The sequence below is a fragment of the Heliangelus exortis genome, chromosome 6, assembly GCF_036169615.1.
Source record: "Heliangelus exortis chromosome 6, bHelExo1.hap1, whole genome shotgun sequence".
Taxonomy (NCBI): Eukaryota; Metazoa; Chordata; class Aves; order Apodiformes; family Trochilidae; genus Heliangelus; species Heliangelus exortis.
In genome coordinates, this window is record NC_092427.1 from 20,465,202 (window position 1) to 20,491,695 (window position 26,494).

At 44.1% G+C, this 26,494-nt stretch overlaps 1 protein-coding gene across 3 annotated transcripts in view; it reads left to right on the plus strand.

Annotated features, from left to right (window-relative positions):
- IQCA1 (IQ motif containing with AAA domain 1) overlaps nt 1-16,901 on the plus strand; it is a 108,369-nt gene extending 91,468 nt beyond the window's left edge. For 2 of the 3 annotated variants that reach the window (XM_071747082.1, XM_071747083.1), the window contains 2 exons: nt 5,361-5,444; nt 8,371-8,591. In XM_071747082.1, the coding sequence (XP_071603183.1) occupies nt 5,361-5,444; nt 8,371-8,562 (276 nt within the window). In that variant the 3' untranslated portion in view covers nt 8,563-8,591. Of the gene's footprint in view, nt 1-5,360; nt 5,445-8,370; nt 8,592-11,545; nt 11,785-16,336 lie in introns of those variants that run through there. The other variant, XM_071747084.1, reaches the window with a different exon arrangement.
- Nucleotides 16,902-26,494: the final 9,593 nt, after the last annotated feature.

A 26,494-nucleotide genomic window follows, 5' to 3' on the forward strand; every position in this document is an offset into this window, starting at 1 on the left:
GTTCACCATTTCTCCATAATCAGACATTGCCAGCAGCAACTGTTGTTGCAGTTGTCTCATGTCAAGCAAGCTTTGTACTCCAGCTTTCCACATGTGCCTTTATATCCAGTTAGTCAAGCAGAATACAGACCTGCCACTCACAGGAGAATGACAGGAAACATGACATTTTTTCCTATTTTATGATCCATGTAACCATTGTTAAACAACAAGATCTAGTAAATAAAAAGTAACGGTGCTCTGTGATAAAGGTGAAGTAACCTTGCACTTTTGATTACCTATCACATCTGGAAACTGCTATCAGAGTTTCTGTAATGAAAAGAAACTCTTGAAAGCATAAAATGACCATAAGGAAAGTTTTTGTTCAAAACTGGGTGTTGGCTGCTGGCAGTTGTTTCTGGGAGACACCCTAAACAACTGAATAGCATTGGAAAAAACGTAACCTTAATTTGTTTCAGATGCAAGAGCCAAATTCTTTTTTCTTTTTCCCCTCATTCTGGGGAGGAGACTTGCAAGAGACATACAAACCCTGATCCAAATGAGAGTCTTGTCTGTTACTCAAAGCAGGCACTTTAAATGTAATAAGGAGGAAATTACTTCTCATACCATAACAGGAAAACACCAACATTTCAATCTGCCTATTCAAAGGAAATGTATGAAAGATTAATGTTGAGTAAGAAAATGATTGAAAGAAGCTGCAAACAGCAAGCCTGAGCACTTGTGTTCCCCAGAAAGACACCCCAAAGCCTGCCAGGTCAGCTCACTTTGGAGTGAAAAGAGGATCTGTCTCTGATATAGAAGCACTTCCCATCAGTCCCTGAAACAAAAACCATCCTTCAAGGTGAAGGTTCGTGTAAACCAGAACATGCTGGAATATTTCAGCTAAGCCACACTACTTGCTTTGAGCCTGCTTGAGCTCAAATGGCAGCCATCTTCTGCCAACCAAGATCTTGGCTTATCCAAGAGATGCGAGGGATGGTAGTGAAGGTGAAACAAAAGCAAACACAGGGAGGATCAAGAAGAGAAGATAGAAGGCTTAGACTCTGCAACACTAAAGTGTAAAAATGGGGGTAGTTCACAAGGCTGAACTCCAAGGCAAGAAAAGTGACAGGCACAGGACTTCCATTACCAGGCAGCAGGTTAATCACTACCAGAGGGAGACGGCCCCATGCAGGCCCTGAGCAGGGCCACAGCAGCACACAGACAGCACATTGTACAGAAAGCCATGCATGGGGAAAGGTTAATAGAGCAACACTGACCAGGCTAAAAGGTTGGCAAAGAGGTGGCCAAGAGGAAATACCATCCCAGAAGGCCTATATGCATATCAACAACTCTGTGTGTGCTCTGCAGCCATCTCTCCTCAACAAGAGGCTTCACAGAACAGCAAGCTGCAGAAGTATTTCAACACCATCACTGTTAGGGGACTCTTATCAGGTATTGGGTTATGCTATTTAGCAAGTCAGAGGGGACTACTAGAGTGTTATACCAAAAAGGAATACAATGGAGTTTAAAATAAAACTGTATAACCCCAGGAGGCAACATAATTTTGAAGTCTGCCAGTGCAAAAAAAAATAAAAATTGATGAATCAGGCTCATTTATTTGTAACCTGTGCCACATTGTCCCTTCAGACTAGAAGAAGAACCAGGTACAGTTCACTCTCATACACTGACAGAAGTAGTCTCAGCATATCTAAAATTTTCCATGCCACACAAGACTCCTCCATTACAGCTGAAATTTGGTTTCAGCACAATCAGCCTTTCTTCCAGTCATCTCAATTATTTTTTTACCTTGCTGCAGCACAGCCTACTGGAAACCTCAACCCTTGAAACGTTAAATATCACCAGTGCTCAAATAGTGTTATTTCTGTGGCAAAGCAGCTGTACACTGTATTACTGTAATGCCAAAAAATTAAACTCATCCTGTTGGAAGACAGTATTTAGAGTTATTTGCTAACAAACCAGAATCCAGGGCATCATGACTAACAGTGGTGTATTTGCCTGGTGAGGCTCCCATAGATAAGGACTAATAACAGGTTTTAGCAAGAATGTAAGCTGTGAATATAGGCTATAGAGGACTGAGCAGCAGCAAATTGAGGTTCCAGAAATCCTAGTCTTGGGTCTTTCAAAAACATTCTATTAAAGCCTTCAATTTTAGAGGAGTCTTGTGCACATATCCCCTGCAAGAATCAGGGGATATGTTAAATTCTGTTAAATTCTGGCTCACAGGTCTGAAAAGTTTAAACCAAATCTTTCCAAAAAGATTGATCTTTGATAAATGCTGACAGACAGCAGGATAGGAAACATGTTTTTTTTCACAATTTTTCTGAAGAGCAAATCAAGCCTCAGTGAGCCACCAGAGCAGAATTTACAGGCTGTGGTATTAGAAGGGTTAAGGAGCCATCTGCTGGCAGCTCCCACAAATTGTTGAATGCAGCAAAGCTAGGAAGACTTCAATTACAAATTATGTACATTCAAACTATCCATGGATTCAAACTGTCCACAGATATTTCAAATGAAGCACTTTCATGGGGGATATACATTCTGCTGCATATCTGTCAACAGTTTGTATTAGATTACCATGGATTCTGGGTGTCTGATCTGTCTTTTAAAAAAGAAGCAGCCATCCCTGTGTTGAATTTGGTCCTATTGATGTTTACCAACACCAGCAAGTTACATGGAGGCCACCTGATACATTTAGATCATTGCCTAAAAACAGAAAGCAAAGTATCTTTAAGATACAGAGCCAGAACTGAGTTTCTTGATTGTATTTCTACTTACTGGGTGCAGAAATAAAGGGGGCAAAAAAGACAACAAGTGTGAAAACAGTGAGCACTCTTCTCCGAGAGTTAAAATTAAATTAAAGCACATCCACACAGCCCAGCCTGGCTGCAGCATCCCCACTGAAGGGACAACACAGATCCCTGGGAAGGACACCAGCAGGGTTCAGCCCACAGCTCCCCACCCTTATTCTCCCGTGGGATTGCTCTGCAGCATCAGGCACACAAGCATGGGGAATTTCTTGCAGGAGAGCTGCAGGGCTCCCCAGCCTTCACCCAGCTGCATTGCCTCACAAAGCAACAGTACCAAAAGAGGACTGTGCTCATCAGGAAGCAAATGCCCAGCACCTCTGTGGTTGCAAACAGCAATAAAGTGGGGAAGAAGCAGAAGAGCAGCAGCAGATCCTCCAGTGCTAAGCCTGGCAGGGATGTGAGGCATGAACACACACAGGGGCTGCAAACAGGCAGCATGGCAACAGCCCACTCACCCACTGCCCCATCTCCCTCCTGACAGCCTCTCGAGGCACAAACAGAGCAGAAGAAAATTGGTTGTTTTCCCATGTTTCAGAGAGTAAAAGTCACCATCAGAAACATCCGAAAGCCCCGGCTGATCATCCATTCATTAGCAGTGTTGAGCTGGGAGAGGGTCTCTCAGGCAGAGTTTCCACACATCTCAGTAGCATACAGAATGGGGGAGTGAAATACAAATGCAGTTCTTTAAGAAGCTGTAGGCTTTGTTTAGCAACTTAATCTACTCCTATGTTTTTATTTCAAGCCTTAATTTTACAAAGAATGCCAGTGATCCTCTCTCTGCTCTATGATTGCATCACTCCTTCACAACCTGCCCCCAAGCCTGTTTACAGGCATCTGAGACCCAACTGAATTCAACTGCAAGTGTGCAAGAATTCCAGCACTGACCTCCATGTTCTCAGATGCCCAAGCCCTTGACTAGCAGGGTATTCAGCAGAAAACCCCTGAGTCTAAGGCTGCTGCACAGCTCAGTTCACTGAAAGCCACAAGCTTGCCCTGTCCAGTGTACTTTGCAAGTGTGTAAGCTGAGGAGTGTGCTAAACATATCCCTGGAAATAGATAAATAGGATGGATTTTAAAATGTGGCCTTTAAATGGCAGATAATGTACAGGTACAATTTTAATCTTTTATTTCATTCCAGCTTGCAAACTCAATACATTTATGGGCTGAGAGCTCATACCTGAAGTTGTACATGCTGATAAACAGTCACAAAACTCCCTAGGTCCACACATCAGTTTCTGGAGGATTTTCCTATTATCTTTCATGATCCGAGGTTTTTATTTTTTAAAATCCTCATTATTAATGCTAAACGCTCAGGTTTCTGCCTTCCAACAAAGCAAAAAGCTCACTTCTCCTCTATTAGTCAATTCTGAACTTGGAAGTATCACTTGCCATGTTCTAGGACTGATGAGTTACCACAAATAAAGTGTCACATGCCAGAGATTTGACATTATTTCCACTTCACCCTATCAGTAGCACAACAAACAAGTTTAACAGCCCTCCTCTACTATTCTTTTCCCTTATCTTCAGTCCATTTTTACTGTACAGACACTTGGTGCTTTTAAATTGCATCTATAAAAATGAACTGCAGTGATCTGAAGAAAGATGCTCATTTTTTGTTTATTTCTACACTGGCTCTCCATCAGAGCCTGAGCTCATGATGTACACATGATTTTGGAAGCTTCCTTCCTGGAAGCAGAGGTTTCAACTGGGAGGGAAAAAAAGAGGAGAAAAAAAAAAAAAAAAAAAAGCAGAACAGGAGACCACTGTCTCACTGTTCTTACCCATCAATTCTTTGAGCCGTCACGTTTGTTGCTGAGCAAACCAGCACAGCTCTGAGAGCCACTGGAAAGTGATTAAAATTTGGCAGCAGAATGGCTAAACTGCTGCTGTTTCTATAGCAATAGGGAGACTTCAAGATGTGAAAAAGTCTGTAGCATTGCTGCCATCCTGCTGTGAACCAGAGGTATAGTGCCTCCACCTTGGGAGCCAGAAAGTCCATTTGGATAGACACACCCCTTCCCCTTCAAATTTCACAGGTTCCATTTTAATTCTTGGGTTTGCTAGCTGCAAATTAAGTGTTATTTGTAAGCCACAAGATTGTATATCAGCCTATTTTGCTTAAAGATTTAGTACCCTCATTTCTCATGCTGGAGCCATGTCTTGCTTGTCTCCACATCTCTATTACCCTTGGAAAACCAAGGAGGTATCCTACAGACAAGGGCACCCAGGTGAAACCTGCTGGCAGTCCATCAGTATTTGGCATTGAACTCCAAGTCCAGGCTTCCTTTTGCAGAACTGCAACTGAATTTGAGTAGAAAAATGAAAGATAAGCATAGGAGTCCAAAATTCTCCCATTTTCTTAATGTTAGATTCCTAACTAGAAAGGTTTGGTTTGGTTTGCCAAGACTGCTGAGCAGTGCTGAACATTTCTGGAAAAAAGTACTAATTTTCACTGTTGAAATATGGATCCAAAAGCATAACTATAGGCACCCAGCTATGAAATTGTAGCCATTTTAATCAACTTCATACCTTCTCTCCCCCATTTTCCCTCAGGTGGCTAAGCAATTGCAGCCTTCAGTTGTGTGGATTGGAGACACAGAAAAAATATTTTCTAAAGGTGTGCCAAAGGGTCAAGAGGTTAGTTGCTTCCTTTTTATTTCTGTACAGATAATTTCTCCTGTTGCATTATAGCCAGCACAAAGGTGCAAGTGTATTTCTTAGCTTAACACATACCAGTATGACCAAATCTGCCACAGCTTGCTAACATTTTTTCTTTTTATTTCTTTTTTCTTTTAGGTGAGTCTTGTGACTTCTTAAGAGCCCCCAAGAGGTCACATTTCTCTCCTACACAGCTATACTTGCTTTATTTAAAAATATCCCTGCCACTGCTCATCAGTGCACTGAAAAGTAGAAGAGGATACTGTAAAATTTCAAAATATGAGGCAGGAAGCTAAAAGTTAAGATGAGCTTAGATTGTTCAGCTCTATTAACCTGAGAAATTGGATAGAATCAAAGTGAACAATAAAGAAACAAAGATTAATTTGCACTGTGAAAACAAAGAGCTTATATTAAATAGTTATATTTACAGATTTTCTTTGGGCTCCTGGGAGTCCTATTGCTATTGATTCCATTCCTTCCTCCCTTGTGCAGCTTCCACACTAGAATGAAAATTAAAACACTGCCCAATAGGCACAGCAACTCAGCCACCACAGCAGAGAGCAATTCATCTGAAACCCTGATTAGAATCACACTGCTTGCAAAATACTTTAATTTTAGAAATCCACGTGAAAAATTAAACCTTTTTCATATGTTGAGTCCTGTGAATTTAGGCTGTGGAGTGGACTCTGGCCCATATTTTGAAAGGCCCATGAAGCATTGGATATGTGAGCTGATGGGTATGCAGTGGTTGATGCTCTCTGGTGGTCCCCACACTGGAAAGGAGCCTTTCTCTTGAGCTCACACCTTGACAGCAAGTTCAGATGGGGATTAAAGACAAGAGACCAACAATTTCCTGGAGTACTCATGATCTTTGTCTGCTTTGGTAACCCCCAATAAGGAAACATTTCTCCCCAGGTGCACCTCAGTAGCAGGTGCAATCACATCCATTGACATGCAAGCGTTTAACAGAAGGTCTCAGTGGCTCAAAACTTGAAATAACTCGTGTCCTACATAGTTCACAGTATAACCCATGTTGTGAGCCAGAGAGCATGAAACAGGAGAGTCAGATAGTGGTAACTGGCAGCTGGGCAGCCCTCCTTAGAAGCTCTTAAAGAGAGAGGGCATTTTGGAGAAGCTGAGCTAAGTTCAGGCATCACAAGAAGGAGCAGTTAGTGGAAGTCACTTTGCTCATTCCACCATGACAACACCAGCATCCTGGTTGAGAACTTAGTAAAAAAGCCTTAAATTCTTCAAATCCACATTTCAGTCACTGCTGTGACCAGATCTCCAGGAAGAGCAAAGGTGGCAAGGTTGGCTAAACTTAGAGTAGCCAAAGTCACTACCAAAAGCTTCCCAACAAGGGAATGGCAAAGTTTGGATAAAAGCTTGTGATTTGAAGTCTTGCCAGCCAGCAGCAAACATACTGTTTGGTTTTGGAAAGCCCAACATCCTTCCTCTTTGAGCCTCTCCCTCACTCCAGGGCACCCCTACCATGTTTACAAGGCATTTTCTTTGGGAATGAACACAGGCTCCCTGGGTGCATTGGCACAAGGAGATGGCAGAATGGCAGCTGGAACGTAGGAACAGTTCATCTAAGAGCAAAATGTGAGCTGGATTTACCATCCTGGCAACCAACATGCTCCAAAGTGGGACCTAATGCTCTTTTCATTATCATAATTAAGCAATTGACAAACTTAAGAAGCAGCATAGAATGACCATGAGAAAACAGATGTATTGTAATTAAGACAAGTTTAGCTAGAAAACAGCTGTGACTCTACCCCAAAACTTTTGGGATTTGTTATTGATTTCCCAATTTCCTCCCCTCTGTTGCTTTCACTCCAAAGAACAGTTCTTTGCTTCCTTTCTGTCAGCTGTCTGCTACTGCAGTCAGCAGAAAAATTGGATCACAAAGACTGCACATGCAATGGAGATTCACAGGTGTTTATTACTGCCTTTCAGCTGGGAGGTTTTTAGGACATTGTTTCTTCCTTACTGGCATTAAGCAAGGCTGATCTGAAATTGAAGCTCAAGTATTTCAGATAGCTGCCTACTATATAGAAGAAAAAAAAAAAAAATCACAAGGTGATCCAAAGAGTAAAGCTTTCTAGTGAGTGTTGGTGACTTGGGTGTTAAGTCTCAATCATTTTTTATAAGATGCTTCCGAGTCATTAAACTTCTTATACACCATCCTAAGCAGGGCATTCACATATTATTAACAGCAGAGTGACACCATAATTTAAACTTCTCCAACCAGTATTCATTTGAGCAGTATCAAGCAGAACTGTCCAATCACATGTTGTGCTCAATACTCATCTGTTCTGTAAATAGTAAATACTTGTCCTGAAGTTAAATAAGTTATTGCAGATAAATTAATCCTGGATTCAAAGAATTTGTGTTCTCAGGTGAAAGCCACAGCAAGGTAGAAATCACAAGAGAAAGTAGGGGGTGTATTTTTCACATATGGCTAAGAGCTGGTAGGTCATAATTTGATGTGAGGATTCCACAGCAAGTTACACACCCTGGCAGTTTTTCTATCTGTTAATGTTCATGGGATGCACAGGTCCTAGTAATAATTCTCCTTGAAGTGGCAATCAGGATTTCCTTCTTTAAATGAGTTGTTTCCTTCCTGATTTTCAGTAAATGACCAGCAAGTTCAATAGTGAGAGACATTAGCACAATCTCACAAGTCCCTAATCAGAGATCGAGTGCTTACCTGACTTTCAGAGACAGAGGCTTTCTCCATAGGGCAAGCATCAAGTCTGCTTATTCTAAATATAACTTGGTTACTTAGCAAGCACAAAATCCTGTTGTATACATCATGTCTACATACAACTGCACCTCATTAACTGTGAGCTCTCAGCACTGATAACTCTTTCCCTCTTGTATTTCCATGTACATGCTGAAGAACCTAAAACAACTGGAAAAACTCCTTCCTGACTTCCTTAAAGCTCTGAAAGCACAGGACAGAGTGCTGATAGTGGGAACCACCAAGCGTCCCTTTGATGCTAATCCCAAACCTTTCTTCAAGATGTACCCAAAAATTATTATGATTCCTAGGCCTGACTACGGTTCAAGATACGGCAAGTATTTCAAGTGATCCTGTTAATTACAACAGTTTAAAATCCACACTTGCTTATTTTCTGGTTATCCTCAGAGCTGATTTTAACCTCCATGCATACCCCAGCTATGAGTTTTCAATTAATCTCAGTATTATCTAAATTTTTAGTTTCTGAAGGTTTAGGTAATAATGATGCACACTATCCCACAGAGATCAGATAATAAATGTGGAATTTGGGAGAAGGGCTTAACATTCTGCTCTTTGGTGATTAGCTTTTCTTCATGAGTTGTTCAGCATGCACCCAGTTCATCCTAAGCTGGTTTTTTTTCAGTGTAGGAAGGATAAGATGCTATTTCAATAGAGACTTTTAATTTAAGCTTTGATTTTTACCCAAGGATTCTGGATTTCTGTTACTTCTATACATTTTGCATACTCTAAACAACCCTTCAGGGCCTCTCTGTAAACAGAACTGTGTCTGGAGAACCAAGTTTTGTCATGATTAAATTCCACTTTTGTACTTAGAGACCATGAGAGAAATCATAGAGGCAGCCCCAACTTTGCATGTCTAGTCTATCAAGTGGTGATAGGCAGGCCCTCCCAAAGTCTGACAAATTCACTGAGAACTCCATATGCTGAGAGTCAAAATTTGTAATGAAAAACCTCTGCGACTAGGCCAATTTACATGTGCAGGAAAAAGGCAAACTATCAAGCATGTTGTGTCCAGTTGTGGGCCCCTCAGTTCCAGAAGCACAGGGAACTGCTTGAGAGAGTCCAGTGCAGAGCCACAGATGAGTAAGGGAGTGGAACATCTCCCTTATGAGGAAAGGCTGAGGGAGCTGGGGGTATCCAGCTTGGAGGAAAATGAGGGTTTATAGTGTTTATAAATATGTAAAGAGTGAGTGTCAGGAGGATGTAACCAGGCTCTTCTTAGTGATGTCCAATAATAGAACAAGGAGCAATAGGTGCAAGCTGGACCATAGAAAGTTCCATGTAAACATAAGGAAAAGCTTTTTTACTGGCACAGGCTGCCCAGGGAAGTTGTGGAATCTCCTTCCCTGGAGACATTCCAAACCTATCTGGGTGTGTTCCTGTGTGACCTACTCTAGGTAATCCTGCTCTGACGTGAGGTTTGGACTCAATGATCTTTTCAGGTCCCTTCCAACCCCTAACATTCTGTGATTCTGTGATACTGAGATGATGCACATTTGGATGAGCTCAAGACAGGTTTTGACTGCCTAGCTCACTGTAAATCTCCTCCATCCAGTAGTTTACAGTGTGGATGGGAAATGGCCTCTAAGAAAGCAAACATGTGGTTCCTGTTATATTACAGCTCTGATAAATTGCTAACAGATAAGGGACACGAATAAGACCTTGAGAAAAGAGGTGATAGCAGCTGAATTTAACCATGTTCACTTTGGGGGTTTAAGCCATCACAGTCTGGAATTCTCACCACTAATCTGTAGTCAAGGAAATGGCCAGTCAAAGGGATTTCAGCTGCAAACTTCAGAATGCCCCAAGTCATTGACTCTTGGCATTTTAAGGCAGATTAAACTTGTAGCCTTACTTCTTTGACACTGTCCCATTTGAGACAGTTCCAGGCTCTTTCTTTAGTTGCAGCCTTCCTTCAAATTAGATGGAAATCTGAAGCACTCAGCTTTCAATCTTGAAAGTTTTCAGTGCCTATACCCAATTTGAGAACTAAAGAAACTTGTTTTGACATAAAAGCCACGACCTAACATATTCATAGCCATAGTGCCCAAGCTACCCATCTGCTACAGTCCTCAGTTTTGTTACAAACCAGAATATACAATGAAAATCATTCAGTGGAGGGATTCACAACCCTATACTGGTTTCTTGCTATTAACCACCCAGCCATTCAGTGTCTCAGAAGCTGTGGCAAGCAGTATCTGGCTGTGCTGATGTCATCACTGGGGTGTGCATTACTTCCACTTCTATGAATTAGTGATTCAGCCAATTATTAAGCTTGGTTATAATTCAAGTGGAATATGTAGAACAAAATTGTCAGAGTTATGGGCACGAGCCCATACTATCAATGTTACAGTGGAAGCAAGAATAAAGCAAGTTTTCTCCATCACATAACTGCTTTAACATCCAATACCATTAGCTTTCCACCCATATATTTTCATACTATGTAGAGCATTCAAACAGGTTACTCAAACCACAGATTATCTGTCTCATTCAAGAACCTTTTTAGTCTCTATGCATAAAACTTGTTATTTTTCCCAAGCATTCTCCTCTAAGGCTTTAAAGGAAGGCATGGTGAGAGGGCATGAATGGTTTACTAAATGTGAGACAGACTTATTTTACAGAGGATAAACCAAAACCATTTATCACTACTGTTAATTTGGCTTTTTGGAAGCAAAATCTAAGGCACTTCACAAATGTTAAAGCATCTTCATGTCACAGAGGTTCACAGGTAAAAGGCACAAACAGGTTCAGCATTTAGCTAAAAAAGCAAAATTACAATTGCAAAAATATACACCTGTCCTCTGCAATATGTGGCTGCAGAGCTGGAACCTTTTGTCTTCCAAACCAGACACTGAGTCCCCATAGCAGCTCTCAGTTCAGCAGCAGTAACCTGTCAGCAGAATCATGGAAACAACAAAAAACCAAAAAACCCCCAAGGCTGTTAGCACAGGTGCTTTACTCTACACACACAAACAGGAGTTATCTGGACAAGTTCTCTGTGTATACACACAGTCATATTTCAGTAGTTCTTTCCATTTTTATACACAAACCCACCTCAAGGTATGTGTCCTTAATCACTTTCTGAAAGTCCTAACAGGCAGCCAACAAGGATTCACTAATGGTTTAGGAATCAATGTGCCTAAAGACCTCCATGCTTCAAATCTGTAAATGAAAGAAACAGCGAACAAGAAAAAATTGAATCTTGGTTTTCCTGACTCATATTCCTTATTTTTCTGTTTTGATTTCAAAATGCAAAAACATTTCTCCTGCTTTCCTTAACGTGAGCCTTTGGCGTTCTCTTTCTGATGAACAGTGTTATGGAAACACTTGATCCTGCAGAATGGTGGAGTCATCACCAAACTACTGAAAATAAGCAGCTTAGCTTATGTGTCTGATGGTTTCACCCAGGGAAGCATCACCCAGGCAGTGCAAGATGTTCTCAGTGAGCTTCGCCTCCAGCAGATGCCCAGGCAGCCACTGACAACCGACGAATTCGTGACTTCTCTGGGCAAACAGGAGCCCGTGTACCTCGAGGAGGAAGAAGCATTTAAGGTGACACTAAGAGCTATGTTAACTGCCTGTCTTTTGTCATCTTGTCACGTCCTTATCTAGAGACCTGGTAGTGTGGCCGAGAGGTTGGCACATTCCTGCGTGAACGGTGACAAATGTTGTGTGTGTGGTGTATATGGTGTGAGGATTAGGGGAAAGAGTTTAAAACTTGAAGAGGGAAGATACAGGTTAGACCTTAGGAAAAAGTTCTTTAATTTGAGGCTAGTGAGACAGTATTATTTTAAACAAGAATTTTCTAAATTTCAGTGCTTAAAAATACTACTTCTGCCTCAGACTCCATCCTTCTCCCCACTCTCAAGGCCATGAAATCCTTAAAGGAAAACCTAGTGCTTTTGAGATACATTACCTCAAATACACATGGATCACCCCACAAAACAACTACTTTTCAATAGCCTGGTAATGATTCCTCTTTCTTTTCCTAGACTAGGTTTATCATTATATAGAGGTTTTACTGCTTTCACTGTATTGCTTTTGGTTTTCCTACTGATGGGAGCATTCTGTCAGGATAAGATACAGGTCTACAATTTATTTGCTGTAGTGACTTCAGTGTGGCTTCATGACAGCTCAGTGAGGCTTGAATGGGCTGGTTCAGCACAACACTATAGCTTAGCAGGCCTGCCACTACAGAAAAGCAGCACAAAATCTTGATGGAGGTACTTCAAGCCTAAGAAAGACTGTAAAAACCTTGACATGGAACAGTACCAACTCTATGTACCACAGAACCCTGCAGGCTGCCCACACCAGGGGCTCCAAATGGGATAGGGCTTCCTACTGAAGCCAAGAAACCCCAAAGATCTTTCTCAGCTGCATACTGACCCCAATATCTACTCCAGCCTGGTTACAAACCACCAAGTTCCCCTGGCTAGAAGGTTTCCTCTTCATTCTGCCTGTTAATCAGCACAGCACCTTGCACAATAAACAGGGTGCAGTTTCCAACAACTTTGTTCAAGTCTTCTTCCATTGCTCTCCATGTGATAATGCACAGTTCTCTCAGCCCTTTTGAATACTTTCCAGTTTCCATTTAGAGACATTTGGCTTACTCAACACAGGCAGCATTTGGGATATTTGGCAAATTACTTCTCTTTTTTTGCTCATGCTTGCTATTTAAACACCAGTATCTTTCACCAGGGAAAGGCTAAGGTTCACTGTTGCAGCAAAAAAACCCAAATCCTATATTTCCTAGCTCCCTGTAGTAACCCATTTGTACCCTGGAACATGAGAGCTAGTATTTAGTGTTTAATTTGAAACTATTTTTCCACTTACTATAAATGTGCCTGGTTTGTACAGCATGAAGTATGCAGGCACTTCATTTTGAACATGGCAAAAATGATACTGTGTGTCCCGTGGCAATCATTCCCTTGCATTAATTGCCCTTAAGAAAGTATTTCCTCTTACCTGTTTCAAATTTTTTTCCCTTAAATGTCATGGAACCTTGCCCCAGCACCTGTAATATAGCACTGGGAAGGAGGATTGTCAAAATTAACTCCCTTGTCTTCATCTCTTCTCATGCAGAAGCCCCTCTTCCTGAGCCTCTAATCATTGCCAGCACTGAACCTTCTCCGTTGCTTTGCTTTGTCCTTTTGAAGTGGGTTGGCTAAAATGCAGTATTCAAAGTGAAGGTTAGCTCTATGATGGATCTTTGATTTCTCTTCACTGGAAACATGAATCTCCCTGTCTGACATTTATATTCTGCCAGTGTTCCAGAATTAATATAAATAATGCAAAAATTGTGGTAATGTGATTTCTTAATTCCATTTACGCAAATTTCTGCTCCAACTAGACAGCCACATTTTTGAAATTATAAATTATTGCAACAGCATGATTGATACAAATCCTTACCCAGACATTACCAGGGCCCTAGAGGAGCAAAGGGCACCCCAGCTAGCCCACTACTAGCCCACTACTTCTTCCTGGCAACAACAGCTGCAGAACACTGGCAACATGTAAGGAAACACACACCAAAGGGAGGCTGTGGACATCAGTCCTCCAAGAAGCAAATGTTTAACTCCAATCAGTCAAATTGCATCCCCAGTTCAGCTGCCAGGGCATTAGTGATAAATCCAGTTTTATTTTAGCCATGTCTGGAGAAATTGGCTTCATTCATCTCACACAGCAGCTCTACTAGCTACAAGCAGCCCTCATCCAGGGGTATGTAAAAAATCCAGTAATTGCAGGCAGGCAATTTACTGCTTGGAAATATATGCCAAAGCCATGGGAAGTGAGCAAGAGAAGACCTCAGAAATGCTCAGGTCCCCATGCACCAAGATGTCCTCCCCATGCTGCACCCACTGAACAGTACTTGTCATCCCACCAAGCCCCCAACAAGCCACTGGCAGAGGTTTGTTATTCTTCCATTTCCCAACTCAGGTTTGAAGAACATCATACTCAGGACAAACCTGGGAGGGAAATAGAATTTTTATGTCCTGCCACATGTGGAAGGAGAGAGGCATTGGCTGATTGCCAGCTGCTGCTGGGGAAGTCACTTCTTCCCCAAGCCAGGAGTCACAACCACCACCTTTTCCTCTTCTCCCACTCTTGGGAAGGGCCAGAAACAGCCACCTCCAGGCCTCTCCCTCCCCTCTTCCAGCTATGCTTTTCTCTAACTTGGCCCCAGGCCATCTTTAGGACAGCAAAATTCAATGGCCCAGGCATTGAAAGCACAGGGGTTCCTCTCAAACCCCATCGAGATGTGGATGTATGAAAGGTTGCACCACTTTTTTATCAGGGTTCTGGGAGAGGGGAAGCTCAGCTAATTTGGGCAGCTAGAGCAGAGATCAGTGTTGGGGCTGCTCAGCAGCCAGCTGGACATTTGACAGCTGTTGGACTTCATTTCCCTCTAACAGTATAATCTGCAAGACAGGAGATCCAAATATGATCCCATCAAAGCTTTTAAGAAGCATGAAATCAAAAAGGGCCATCCAGGACCAGAAAAGGCACAGCAGGGATTTCACTTCCCTCTTAAACTTCCAACACATACCAAGAAATTGAGTAGGGCAAATTCCAAGAGCTAGCCTTACAAGGCTCAAACTGGAGGCAGAATTTGGATGGATCCTGTGGAAAAGGCAAACTTTATAGGATGCTGCATTAATAGGAAGCTTGAAGACTAGAGGGGCCCAAGTGAAAGGCAGAGGAGATGCCACTAGAGCAATTATTGTCTGTGGTCAGAGGAAAGAGTCATTCCTGGAGCAGGACATGGATGAATACAGTCAAGAGAGAAGACATTTTATCCATCATGCTGGTACCTAGTGGTATTTTAATCTCTGGTGTAGGCATGACATTTTTTATAAACATACAGGGAAAGGCTAATTCCTACACAGTCCTCACCTTAAAGCACTGCCCTCTCCTTCATGTTACATGGTTTTCACACAGAAACTCCTAGAACTCCCTTATTGACACTGCAGTCCAAGAGCTTGGCAAGTTTGCAGAGTAACCCTACCAAAATTGTTTACAAGTCACAGGACTGTGAAGAGGCAGCTGAAAGCAATAAGCAGGTTTTTTTAACTTTCAGGGTTTGTTTTGCTTAAGTTCCCTCATTGAAATAAAACCTGCTTGGATCAATTTGCAGAGCCAGGAGAAGTACACGCTTTGCCTGTTGCCAAGTTTCAGACCAGAGGGAGTTTTGACAGGAGCTCTGTACTTCAGAAATAGGGTTGATCACAGAAGTTCCAACAGTTCTATAACTATAGCAACACAAATGGCCCAGCTAATATTCCTGTTAATGAGACACGGTTCAAGCAGACAATTGCTATACTTCTTGTTATAATAATGCACTCAAGAGATCTGAGGATTTCATTTCTGCTTCTCCACAAGCTGCCTTTTAGGCAGAATTTTAATATTTTTAAGTATTTTTTTTAAGAAGTGCTCCATTGTGTGGGCAGCAGGACCAAGGAGATGAACTTACACCTGTACTTGGCACTGGTGAGGCTGCACCCCAAGTAATGTGATCAGTTTTGGGGCCCTCCCTACAGAAAGGGCATTTTGCTACTGGAGCAGGTCCAAAGGAGGGCAACAAAGCTGATAAAGGGTCTGTAGCATGTCATATGAGAGCTGATGGAGCTGGGTTTTTTAGCCTAGAGAAAAGGAGGATGAGGAGAGACCTTATCACTCTCTACAACTACCTTAAAAGAGGTTGTAAAGAGGTGGGGATCGACCTGTTCAATGAAGTTACCGGTGATACAATAAGAGGTAATGGCTTCAAGTTGCATCAGGGGAGGTTTAAATTGGATGTTAGGAAAAAATTCTTCATTGAAAGGGTTATCAGGCAATTGAAACAGTCTGCCCAGGGCATTGCTGCAGTCACCACACCCAGAGGTATTTAAGAGTCATATAGACATAGTATTTAGGGATATGGTCTATTTAAGGACTTGTCAGTGTTAGGTTAAGAGTTGGACTCAATGATCTTGAAGGTTTTTTCCAACCAAGGTGATTCTGGGATTGTACTAGTAAAGAGTTTCTAACTGGCTTGGGGTTTGGTTGTTGTTGTTGTTTCTTTTGAAATTTTAATAAAACATGCACATGCTTTTTGATTCTTTAGGCATGGTATGCCAAGACACCCCTGGGTAGAGCACGACTGAAAGCACTGGCAGGTGATAAGAAGGCAGGAAGAGGAAAATCAAAAGGAAGGAAATGAAAAGCAAAAAAAACCATCAAGAATTTTGCACCTGGCAACACCAGGCACAGCTCTACTTCACTGAGAAGGGGGGGACTTTAGGAAAGCAAATGTGTCAGAATAATGCACCCCAGCTTATAGCTTTTCCAAGTAACAGAATTCCTTTCAGAATGAATTTTTAAAAGTTTTTTTAAAATCGGATGAGACATGTGACATGTAGCTCTCAGAAGCTAAGGAGTTAATTACCACTGACTTGCTCAAGCACTTATTCTACAAGGTTTCAGGGGCCAGAGAGGGTCATTACTCAAGACTGTAACATGCCATCATCTTTTAGGCTGTACTTATTTATTTCAGCAAGTAACTCTCCTTAAAAATTGATGTCACAGTAATGTCTTCCACTACTTTAATGTCCTATATGCTTTATAAAACTGCTTTATGTATCTGTAGGTCTAGTTGTTACAGTTCTCAATAAAACTGTTACAGCTGTAAAGACTTTTTTATTTGGGATCGAGTATAAGATAATACAATCTACAAAAAAATGACTACTTACATAGCTGTAGGAGGACCAGTACTGTTTCATCTCTGGATGCCTCATCATGGACTAACTCCTATGGGGATGTTAGCAGAAAATAAGCATCAGAGCAAAAGCAAAGCAGTCAGGTGGTGCTGATTTTGGTGGATGTCCCAAGAATCTATTTTGCAATAGAAAACACTACTCAATGATTTGCACAAAGAGCAACATAACTGCTGCTTAAAAACCCACAAATAACATTGCTGTAACAGCATTCTGGAATAGGCCTGTTGATTTTTCTAAAAGGCTGTTTTGTACTGTGTTAAACCCAATCCACCCAAACCTGCTTCAGCTGCTTCTAAATCCAGTCCCAGGAGCACTGTTAAAGTCTGGTGAGTGCCTGCCCCATCACATTCAGGATCCACATGTGAAGCTACACCCAGACATAGCCCATGGGTTCCCAGTGGCTGTTCCCATGTGCTTGAGAAGCAAAATGTGAAGCTCTGTGGCAGGACTGTCCCTGAACAAAATGACCCAAGACACTCAGGAGGCAGAGGCCTCACTGTGCCAAGTAGTCCCTGATAGCATTGCAGTGTTTCAGCTGATGGGCAATTAACCTTGTTTGCTCACAAATCAGCAACTTTTGGGGGCAAGCTATTTATAAATAGCTGTTAGAACACCCTAAAGCCTTGAGACATCCTCTGTGACACCGAAGGTGCCAGCACCACTTTTGTCAAGGACAGGATCTCATTCACCAGGGTTTTCTATAGGTAAGAACCAGATAACTGCACCATAGCTACACTGACTTATGACAAGTAACTTGCAATACCTGTTGAAGTGGAAACACAAGGCACTCCAATCCCAAGGACTCAAAGGACCTTTCTGTCTCTTCCCTGTGGACAGGCTGGGAGGCATAAGGGGGGTTGTCTTGCCTTAGGAAGCTGCTCAGGTGTCCTCCAACACAGAGCAGAAAGACACTGCAGGAACACAGAAGTCAACCCAAAAAGCTTCTTGAGGAGCTGCTCTAGCAAGGCTGGCTGGGAAGGGTATGGCCATGAGCCTCTCCTGATTATAGGGAGAAACTCACTAGGAAAAGGTGCTCCTGGATATGGCAAAGTCTAAACAAAAGCCTGGAGAGATTCCTTCAGGCAAATGACTGCTCAGAAAACAATTCCAGTGATCACGTCCCTAAGCACAGCAGAGGGAACTGAGTGGCTCTGGATATAGTGAATTTACTCCCTGGAGGAAGACAAGGCTGCCACGCTCTCATGGTTCAACTTGGGCCTCTACTTCCAGCTGTCCAGTACAAGGCACCTCTGGATTTCAGCCTTTCAACCTTGAGGCTGCATCTCCAACCCTGCCAAAGGGAACCCAATGGACAAGAAATGAAATGCTTGCTAGATCTCCTCTCTGCTAAACCTCAGGACCTTTCTGTCGTACACAGAAGTCCTTCCTCCAGCCATGCCAGTAGCAATCCTGCTGCTTAAGCCTCATCACAACCCACATAAGGAAGCCCCTGAATATGAGCTTCCAGGCCCTGCATTTAATCATTTGCAAGAGAACAGCTGCAAACTTTGGCTTTCGTTTCTTCAGTCTTTCTTTGCAAAGGCTTCACAGTTTTGGCCACACATACAAAGGAAACAAGGCTCTCAACTTCATCCTCTGAGAGAAGGACCAGAGCCTCCAAAGAAGTGGCAGGGTTTGTGTTAAAAGCCTTACTACTGCTCTGATCTGCAAGAAAACTAATTTGGATAATTCCATCCTCAATCTTGCAGACAGTGGAATACTCCTCTCCACAACAGGTTTGACAGCAGAGCATGATGTGATGAAAAGACTGCATTTAGGCCAGACATAAGCAAGTCCATTAATATTTCAGCAGGTTCAGTGCAATCTCAATAGCAAAGTAACACCCTGACTTGCACCATCCATCTCAGGGCCATGACTCCAACCCCACACAGAGAGGATGCGTGAGCCTTTCACCATCCCAAGTCTGCTTGGCCTGGCAGAAGCCTGCAGATTCCTCCAGTATTCACCAGTTTATGGAAAAAAAGCACTGGAGTAAGTTACCCTTTAGGTACAGCTTGCAGTGGTGGCTGCTTTCAGTGTAAACTGATTTTCTTTTTTTTTTTGTGATCTGGAAGCCACAGCTCGTGTGACTACAGACATCTCCAAGGGTGTGGGAGGTGATGAGGAGGTAAAGCAGACAAACTTGGTCCTTGCATATCTGAGCCCTTGCTCTCTTTTAGAGAATCTTTTTGGAGGGTTGGGGAGGGAACAACAAGGAGCAATTTTAATGTTATTTTTAGTGATAATTACAGAAAGTGCAACTACTTAACAAAACTGTTGCAACAAGCAGAGCCAACACACCATAGGGATGGTGTTAATGGCTGAACTACAGAATTAAGTGGTCCTGGATAGATCCCCAGTGCCCATCCCATAAAGCAACCTTACACTATGAGGAAAAAAATAAATAAATAAAAATGAGAGTGGCATTGCCAGGTTTAACCACAGGGCAATTGTGCTCTGCTTTTCAGCCACAGTAATCCCAAAATCTGAGGAGGGGGTAAAATCCTCTTTGCTCTATCTTGTCCCCTACTTAGTTTCCAGCAAGAGGTGAGTCTTAGGAGATGGAAGAGAGGGTGTGGGGGGTAATCCAGCAGCTCCAGCAATGTTGAGAAAAGAAGCTGTCATGCTCATTTATATATGTAAGTGATCTAGAGAATTATCGGCTAAATTATTTAAATGTCCCATTACTATTAAATTACTGGGCATTCATTGTAAGAAGTCATAATATAGTAACTAATTTGGTATTAATGTGAATGTCAGCGTTTCATTGCAGTTATTTTATACTTCATCATAAGATAATTTACCAATAAATTAATTGTCTTAATTGCTTCCTTAAACCCAGGAGAACTACATATGACATGATTTTTTAAAAGCATTGGTGCTCACTCCCCATCTTTCAGCTTTAACCACACCAAGCAGGGACAACCCCTTGGAAACAGTTGGGGAGGAACAGCTGAGAAAGAGGGAGCAAAATGACTTCACTCTCTTGGAAGCAATAAAGTCTTGGCATAACCCTGCCCCAGGGAATTTAATGTGCTTCAAAGATAGCCCCCAAGGCCAGGCTTGGAGCAGGAGCTCTGTTTCAGCACCAGCTTTGCAGAGTCCTGGGTGGTGGGCAAGGAGCACAGTTCCAACACTTTGGCCTCTATCCAAGGCAGGGGATCACCAGGGAACCATTCTTGCCCTCTTTCTTTCCTCTTGTAGAAATTCCTCCTGTCACTGTCACCTTCATCTCCCCAAAACACCAAAACCTCCAACCTGGGCATCAGCCAAAGCAGCCACACCAGAGGCTCAGGCTGCAGCTGACAAACCTTCTGCTCCAGCTGGAAATAAGCTGCCACTAATTTGCCGCAGGGCCAAAAAAAAAAAAAAAAAAAAGTGTCATATTCAAGATTCAGATCCCCTGCCTCAGGTGAGATGTCTGCCAGCCAATTGACACTCAACCAATGGTCCTGAGAGCCACCACCATCTCACCAGAACACTTGGAACAGGAAGAGTGAGAACCCAGGAGCAAGCAGGGCCATCAGTCCCAAGGCATCCCCTCCCCAGGCTGCTCTGCAGGACCCACCAACACCACCACCCCCCCCAAAACTCCCGGGAAAGGGCTCCCGTCTCTTGGTAGCCCCCAGGCACCATCCCCTCGGCATCCAGGCAGGGGAGGGTGAAGTGAGCATCCCCGGGGCGGTGCAGGGGGGCGGGAGGGGGGGAAGGCAGCCGTGGCTGGGCAGCAGCCTCCCTGCAGCCACTCTTTGGGATGTGCCCGAGCTGTTAAAGGCTTTCTGGCTTATGGGCTTGGGTTATGGTGCTGTGGCCGAAGCCCTTTAATCAGACCCTGCAGCTCCTGCTCCCGGCGGTGCCAGCCCTTGCCTCTGATCAGTTTTGCACCAGCTGTGTTACCTTGCTGACTGATTTAGAGCCCGGGTCCTGGGGAGGGTCCCTACCCCCCCTCCTCCAATACCAGGACCCTTACAATCTGCAGGAAGCTCTCTGGCAGCCCCTGCAAGGCTCCGGGAATTCTTACCGCTCTGTTCCCCAGGAGCTTAGGAAAAGTTTGCCTTTTTCTTCTCCAGGAGCTTGGGGGGGGGGGGGGGGGGGAAGCTTCATTGAGAGCCCGGTGGGTATGGATATCTATTTTCTCCAGTTTCTTGTTTAAATGTTTTCTAGTAAATCAGCAGGGCTCTATTGCAAAGCACTGGCACCAGATTGCACCCAGCTCAGTGCTTTGGCATGTGCTCCTCAACCACCAGGGAGAGATCACCCAAGTGCAAATTGCTGCTAAATCTTTATTTTTTTTTTTATTTACCCTGGTCCCAAACAGTCTGCATCATGGCAGGCTGGCAAGTGCTTTAACTCCAGGTGGGATCAGCCCAAGGGAATCCATCTCATCCTTCCACCAAGCACTGGCCACAGATGAGTCCCTATCACATGATGCCTCTTGTAGCTTAACTGCTTAAGTTGCCAGCAGAATTAAAAAGAAAAAAACAAAAAAAAACCCTCACATTTCTGACCAAAACCCCCCAAATCTGGTAACACAAAGTGAAGCTGACTGTTCTATTAACTCCCATCTTGCATCAGCAATTTTCTAAAGTGTGGGAATGTTATAACTGACTTTTTTGCTAGTAGCAAAATGTCATTTTTTCTTAACACTTCCTAAATCAGTAATGCATTTCAAAAGCCTCAAATGCCACTACCACAACAGGACTCACAAATTAGCACATTTTCAGCTTTTCATTAAACACAATACCAAAGAAGTCTCATCATATTAGGGTTTCTCTCATTATTGAAAGTACTGTGACTTTGGAACTTAGCACAGCAAATTATAATGTGCTCAGCCTGGGTCCATTGTAAATCAGGGCATCAAAAAAAGGTGTCACATAGTCAGGCCCTCTTTAAGCACTGAAAATATTGGAGTCTATTTGAAAATGCCTTATGTAGTCCCTCAGTAGCCTTGCAAATCATCACAGCACCTGGTAGAGCTTCCTTTTATTTTTTGCCTCATGGCATCAAGCCATTTCTATTCCAGCCAGAAAAAGAGGATTATTTCTTGCTGAGATTTCAAAAAAAACTGCACACTTAAGATAACAAGCTGCATAAGATCCCCAAATCATTTCAGGCTCCTGCTCACTCTACACGGCCTCCATGGGGAGGCTCTCTCCAAAGTGGAGGGGGTTTTTCCTGCCAGAACCCTTGCTCACTGCCCTGGGATGTTCTTGGCTAAGCTGCTTTTCAGACAACACTGCTGAAACACAATCGTGGGGTGATCAGGAGGCCAGAGAATAAGAAATACAAACTCCACACCACTTCCCAGTTTCCTATTCCTCTCTGAATACATCCCTGGTCTCCTCTGGACAGTTTTGAACAGGGCCAGTGCTACACAGATTCAATACTCCTTCTTAAAATCATTCATGCTTTAAGTTACTCAAACTCACAAGAAAGCCCCCATTGAGACAACTGAGTGCACCCAGCAGCAGAGGGGAGGAGAAGCATGAAATAAGGCTGCTTGCTTCTGGGGACAGCTGCCAGCCCCCAGCAAGGTAAAGGACATTTCCTAATATTCTCTTCTAGCTCCCCTACTTTAGACTTCCAGTGCACTTTGGGAAGAAAAATAATTTTTATTGTAGCAGTGAGCATCCACATCCTGAGTGCAGAGATCAGGGGGTGATGACCCACTCATGAAAAGAAGGAAAGGCTCCACAATGAACATCCATGTGTGGAGCTGCCACATGGGGCAGGGATGGACATGGTGGGGAGTCCAGGACCCCCTCTAACCACAGCCCCTCCTCCTCCTTCATCCCTGGTCTCCATCCAGCCCCTGTCCTGCCCTGGATCTGCAGCATGGCCTGGTGAGAGAGGGTTGATCTTGGACCAGTTGGGGGGTGTCCCAGTTCTCCCAGATGAAAGCAGTTGAGGTCTAGGATCAGATCAGCCAGCCAGAGCCACCTCCAGCAGTGTGTCTGGCCTCATGTCAGGGCAAAAAGCACTTACAGAAGAGCACTAGGAATGCTGGTTTTCAGTTCCAAGCACATCTTTCTTTATCTCACCTCCTGGTGTCCTGAGTCACACAAGGAGAAGCCACTGCACCTGCCCACTCAGCAGCTCCTTAGTCCAGTAAGACTTTAGCTCTCTACATAAAATTAATGCAAGATTAAACTCCAGGGGAAAAAAAAAATAATGGTTTGCAAAGAGAATGGGCTGAAACAAGAAGGAAGACACCAAGAAAGACTGCCTGATGTTGCAAGACAAACCTCTTTTAGGGCACGGTGCTCCAAGGTCCAACCAGGTGTTCCAGCAGAAACTCACAAATAGTGCTCCGAGTCTATTGCCCTCAGGGCTGACCAGCCTGGATCGGTGCTATTGCTCCAAAAGCAGCCAGCCCCCTCCCTGGCTTCCTCAGGAGTGAGCTGGGCCTGTGCTTCAAGCCTCACCTTTTATTGGCCCCCCAGTCCTGCTCATGTGCAGTAGGGGCCCGCCCTGATCAGGCACAGGTGGGCTTAACACAAGCTCATGCCCACTGCCTGGCAATCAGTGGCACCTGGTTGCCTCATTTCACTACAGTTTGAAGAACAATTGGAAATCTTCATGAGTCATTAAGACCAGAGACAAGGTGTCAAGCCCAGTGAAAGCTAGAGGAGAGGTTAAAGGTTGGGTGCAATCCTATCCTCTCCTTATTAGTGACTGGAGCTGTAAATAGGCTGAAAGGTTAGCAGGAAGAGGTGGAAATCGTGCAAATGAGACCCCTGACCAGGAAAACCACTACACTCAGCACAAAGTTTGGCTAAGCCACACACATAATTGTTCTAATTACATGTGCCTTCAGACGGCTCCATCCCGAGTGCCACAACACTGACAGCATCTGAAAGGACTCTCAAGAAGAAATGGTAAAATGCATCTGGCCAGTCAAAAAGCTGGGGTCTCAACATCATCATTTCAAAGCCCAGTGGAAGCCTGCATGGGCAGGGTGGCCGCCCCATCCCACATTCATTTTAGCTTAAAAATACACAGTGAGGAGTAAGCCCTTCTTTCCTGGTGGAGTGAGTTGGAAAGGCTGCACATGTGGGCACACTGTGGTGCCACCTCACAGCCCAAAATCCTACCCCATCCTTACATCAACTTCTCCAATGCACCCAGGAGATGCCTCCATCCCTGAAACTCTCAAGTAGGGTCCTTCCCTGAGCCAGCATTTCATGTTAGGCATACAAAGCCATCCCTGCTCCATTGCCAGGATAAAGCTCCCAAATCTGGGATGCCTTTGACCCATTTGTGACATACAATCACAAAATCCCAGATTGGTTTGGGTTGGAAGAGACCATAAAGCTTGTTTGGTTCCAACCCCCTGCCATGGGCAGGGACACCTCCCACCAACCCAGGTTGCTCCAAGCCCCATCCAACCTGTCCTTCGACACTTCCAGGGATGGGGCAGCCACAGCTTCTCTGGGCAACCTGTGCCAGTGTCTCACCACCCTCACTACAAAGAACTTCTTCATCATAACTCCTGTAAATGTCCCCCATTCCAGCTTAAAAACATTCTCCCTTGTCCTATCACTCCATGCCCTTCAAAAAAGTCCCTCCCAGCTTTCCTGTGGCTCCTTCATGACTCTCTTGGCACGCTACCTCCCTAGCAGCCAACACCTTTCCCTACACCTGCAGGGGACTGTCAGGGGCAGCCCAGAGCTCCAGCCCCCCACCAAGCCTTCCAGAGCCACCCTCCTTGTTCAGGGGCTGCCCCTCAACATTTCCTGCTGAAGGAGGGCAGGGACTGGGGGGGGGCGATGTGTTGACAGCTCACCCACTGTGACAGATGGTCCTGGTGCCTCAGCCAGGCCTTGGGAACCAGCTGCCACATCCCACTGTGGCAGCAACCTGTAATTTCCGAGGTGGGGTTTCCAGTCCTTACCCCACAAGTGATGGGAAGGGCGGGCAGGAATGCAGGCAGAACCGAGCAGGCAAACCAGATGGCTTTGCAGGTGAAGTGCAGCTGCATCAAGAAGAGGTCGGAGCAGTAATGAGTCATGCAGAGTCCCCACTAATTATCACTAACAAGCAAAGTTCAGATGTGTCCACTGGTAGGGAATAAATCAATCTCCAGAAATAGATACGGGCAGCAAGAGAAGGTTGAGTTTGTTTTTCTGTACCCCAGAGGGCAAGTAATTATCTCCATAACTTTCTAGTTAGGGTGCACTTGGGAAACACATCCTCCAACCCATAAATACCTTCCTTCCATAAATACATTACACTTTCAGGTGTCAAAAGCTAATTTTGCTTAGGAGCAGAACAGCACAGGACAGCATGAAAGCAAGCAAAGGGCTTATTGAAGCTCGGGGTGCCAATCACTTCCTAGGATTCTACTTCCTTTGTTCCTTTTGATTGTGGTAAAGAAAAGCCTGCTGGATGACAGTGGTGCTCCTGGAGGAGATCCAGCCTGGAAATGGGGGGAATCCACTTCACTCTTCATGAGTTTTGGGAAAAGGACTGGACTTTGAGTCCTGAAATAACCAATGCTGGATTCTCACCCTGTAACCATTTTTAAGTCCCTTGTTAGGTGGTCAGCCTGCAGGCAGTGGTGTTGACATGTGGCACATAACACCCCTGATCCTCCCATCCCAGAACAGGGTTCTGCATCATGGACCCTATAAGGAGCCTCTAAGCCTTTCCACCTTCCTCCTTCCTTTTCCTCCTCATCCTCTGCAATAGCAGCCTCTCTGCTTTCTCTGGTGCCACAGCCCCCCCATGGACACCATTGTGGGGACTCACTGGCCACAGGGTACCTGGCAAGTAGTGGGGGGCATATTGTGCTGTCCTACAAGCTGTTGCAGTCAAACCAGTTATTTTCTCTCTCCTTCCCTCCCACCATTACATCAGACAGCTTATTTCATCTGTCTCCTTCCCTCCTTTTTTTCCCCCACCAAACCCAGGCAAACTGAAAACAAAACCATGCCCTGGTACCATGCTGCAGCTGGTGGAGCCCAGTCCCCTGCCCAGCTCAGAGGTTTTGAAACTCTAATCACAGACCCAAAGCTTTTTCCCTGAGCACTAGAGACAAACCCCTAGGGCTTGTGTTCTGAGAGGTGGTGCCAAGGATGGTGGCACCTTCTGGGTGAGTTCCCCAGGATGGCCCCACTTCTGCCCTTCCCCAGTTGCACAGGATCTTCACGGAACACTCTGTCCCTGCATTGCAGAAGAGGGCTTGTTGTGCAGGTTTCTTTTCAGTGGCATCTTCCCCACTGGGTGTTTCTGTGCTCCTAAGTCCTTCCAGATGAAGCCAGAGGAGAGATGGTGGCTTTTATAGAAGTTTGGGCTGGGCATTAAAAAAGAGGTAAAAGGAAATCTAAGGGAAGACTGGGGAAAGACTGACAAGAAAGCTAGGGAAGGACTTTTTACAAGAGCATGTAACAATAGGACACGGGGTAATAGTTTTAAACTGTAAGAGGGGACATTTAGGTTAGACTGTAGGAAAAATTCTTTGCTGTGAGGGTGGTGAGACACTGTCCCAGGTGTGCCCAGAGAAG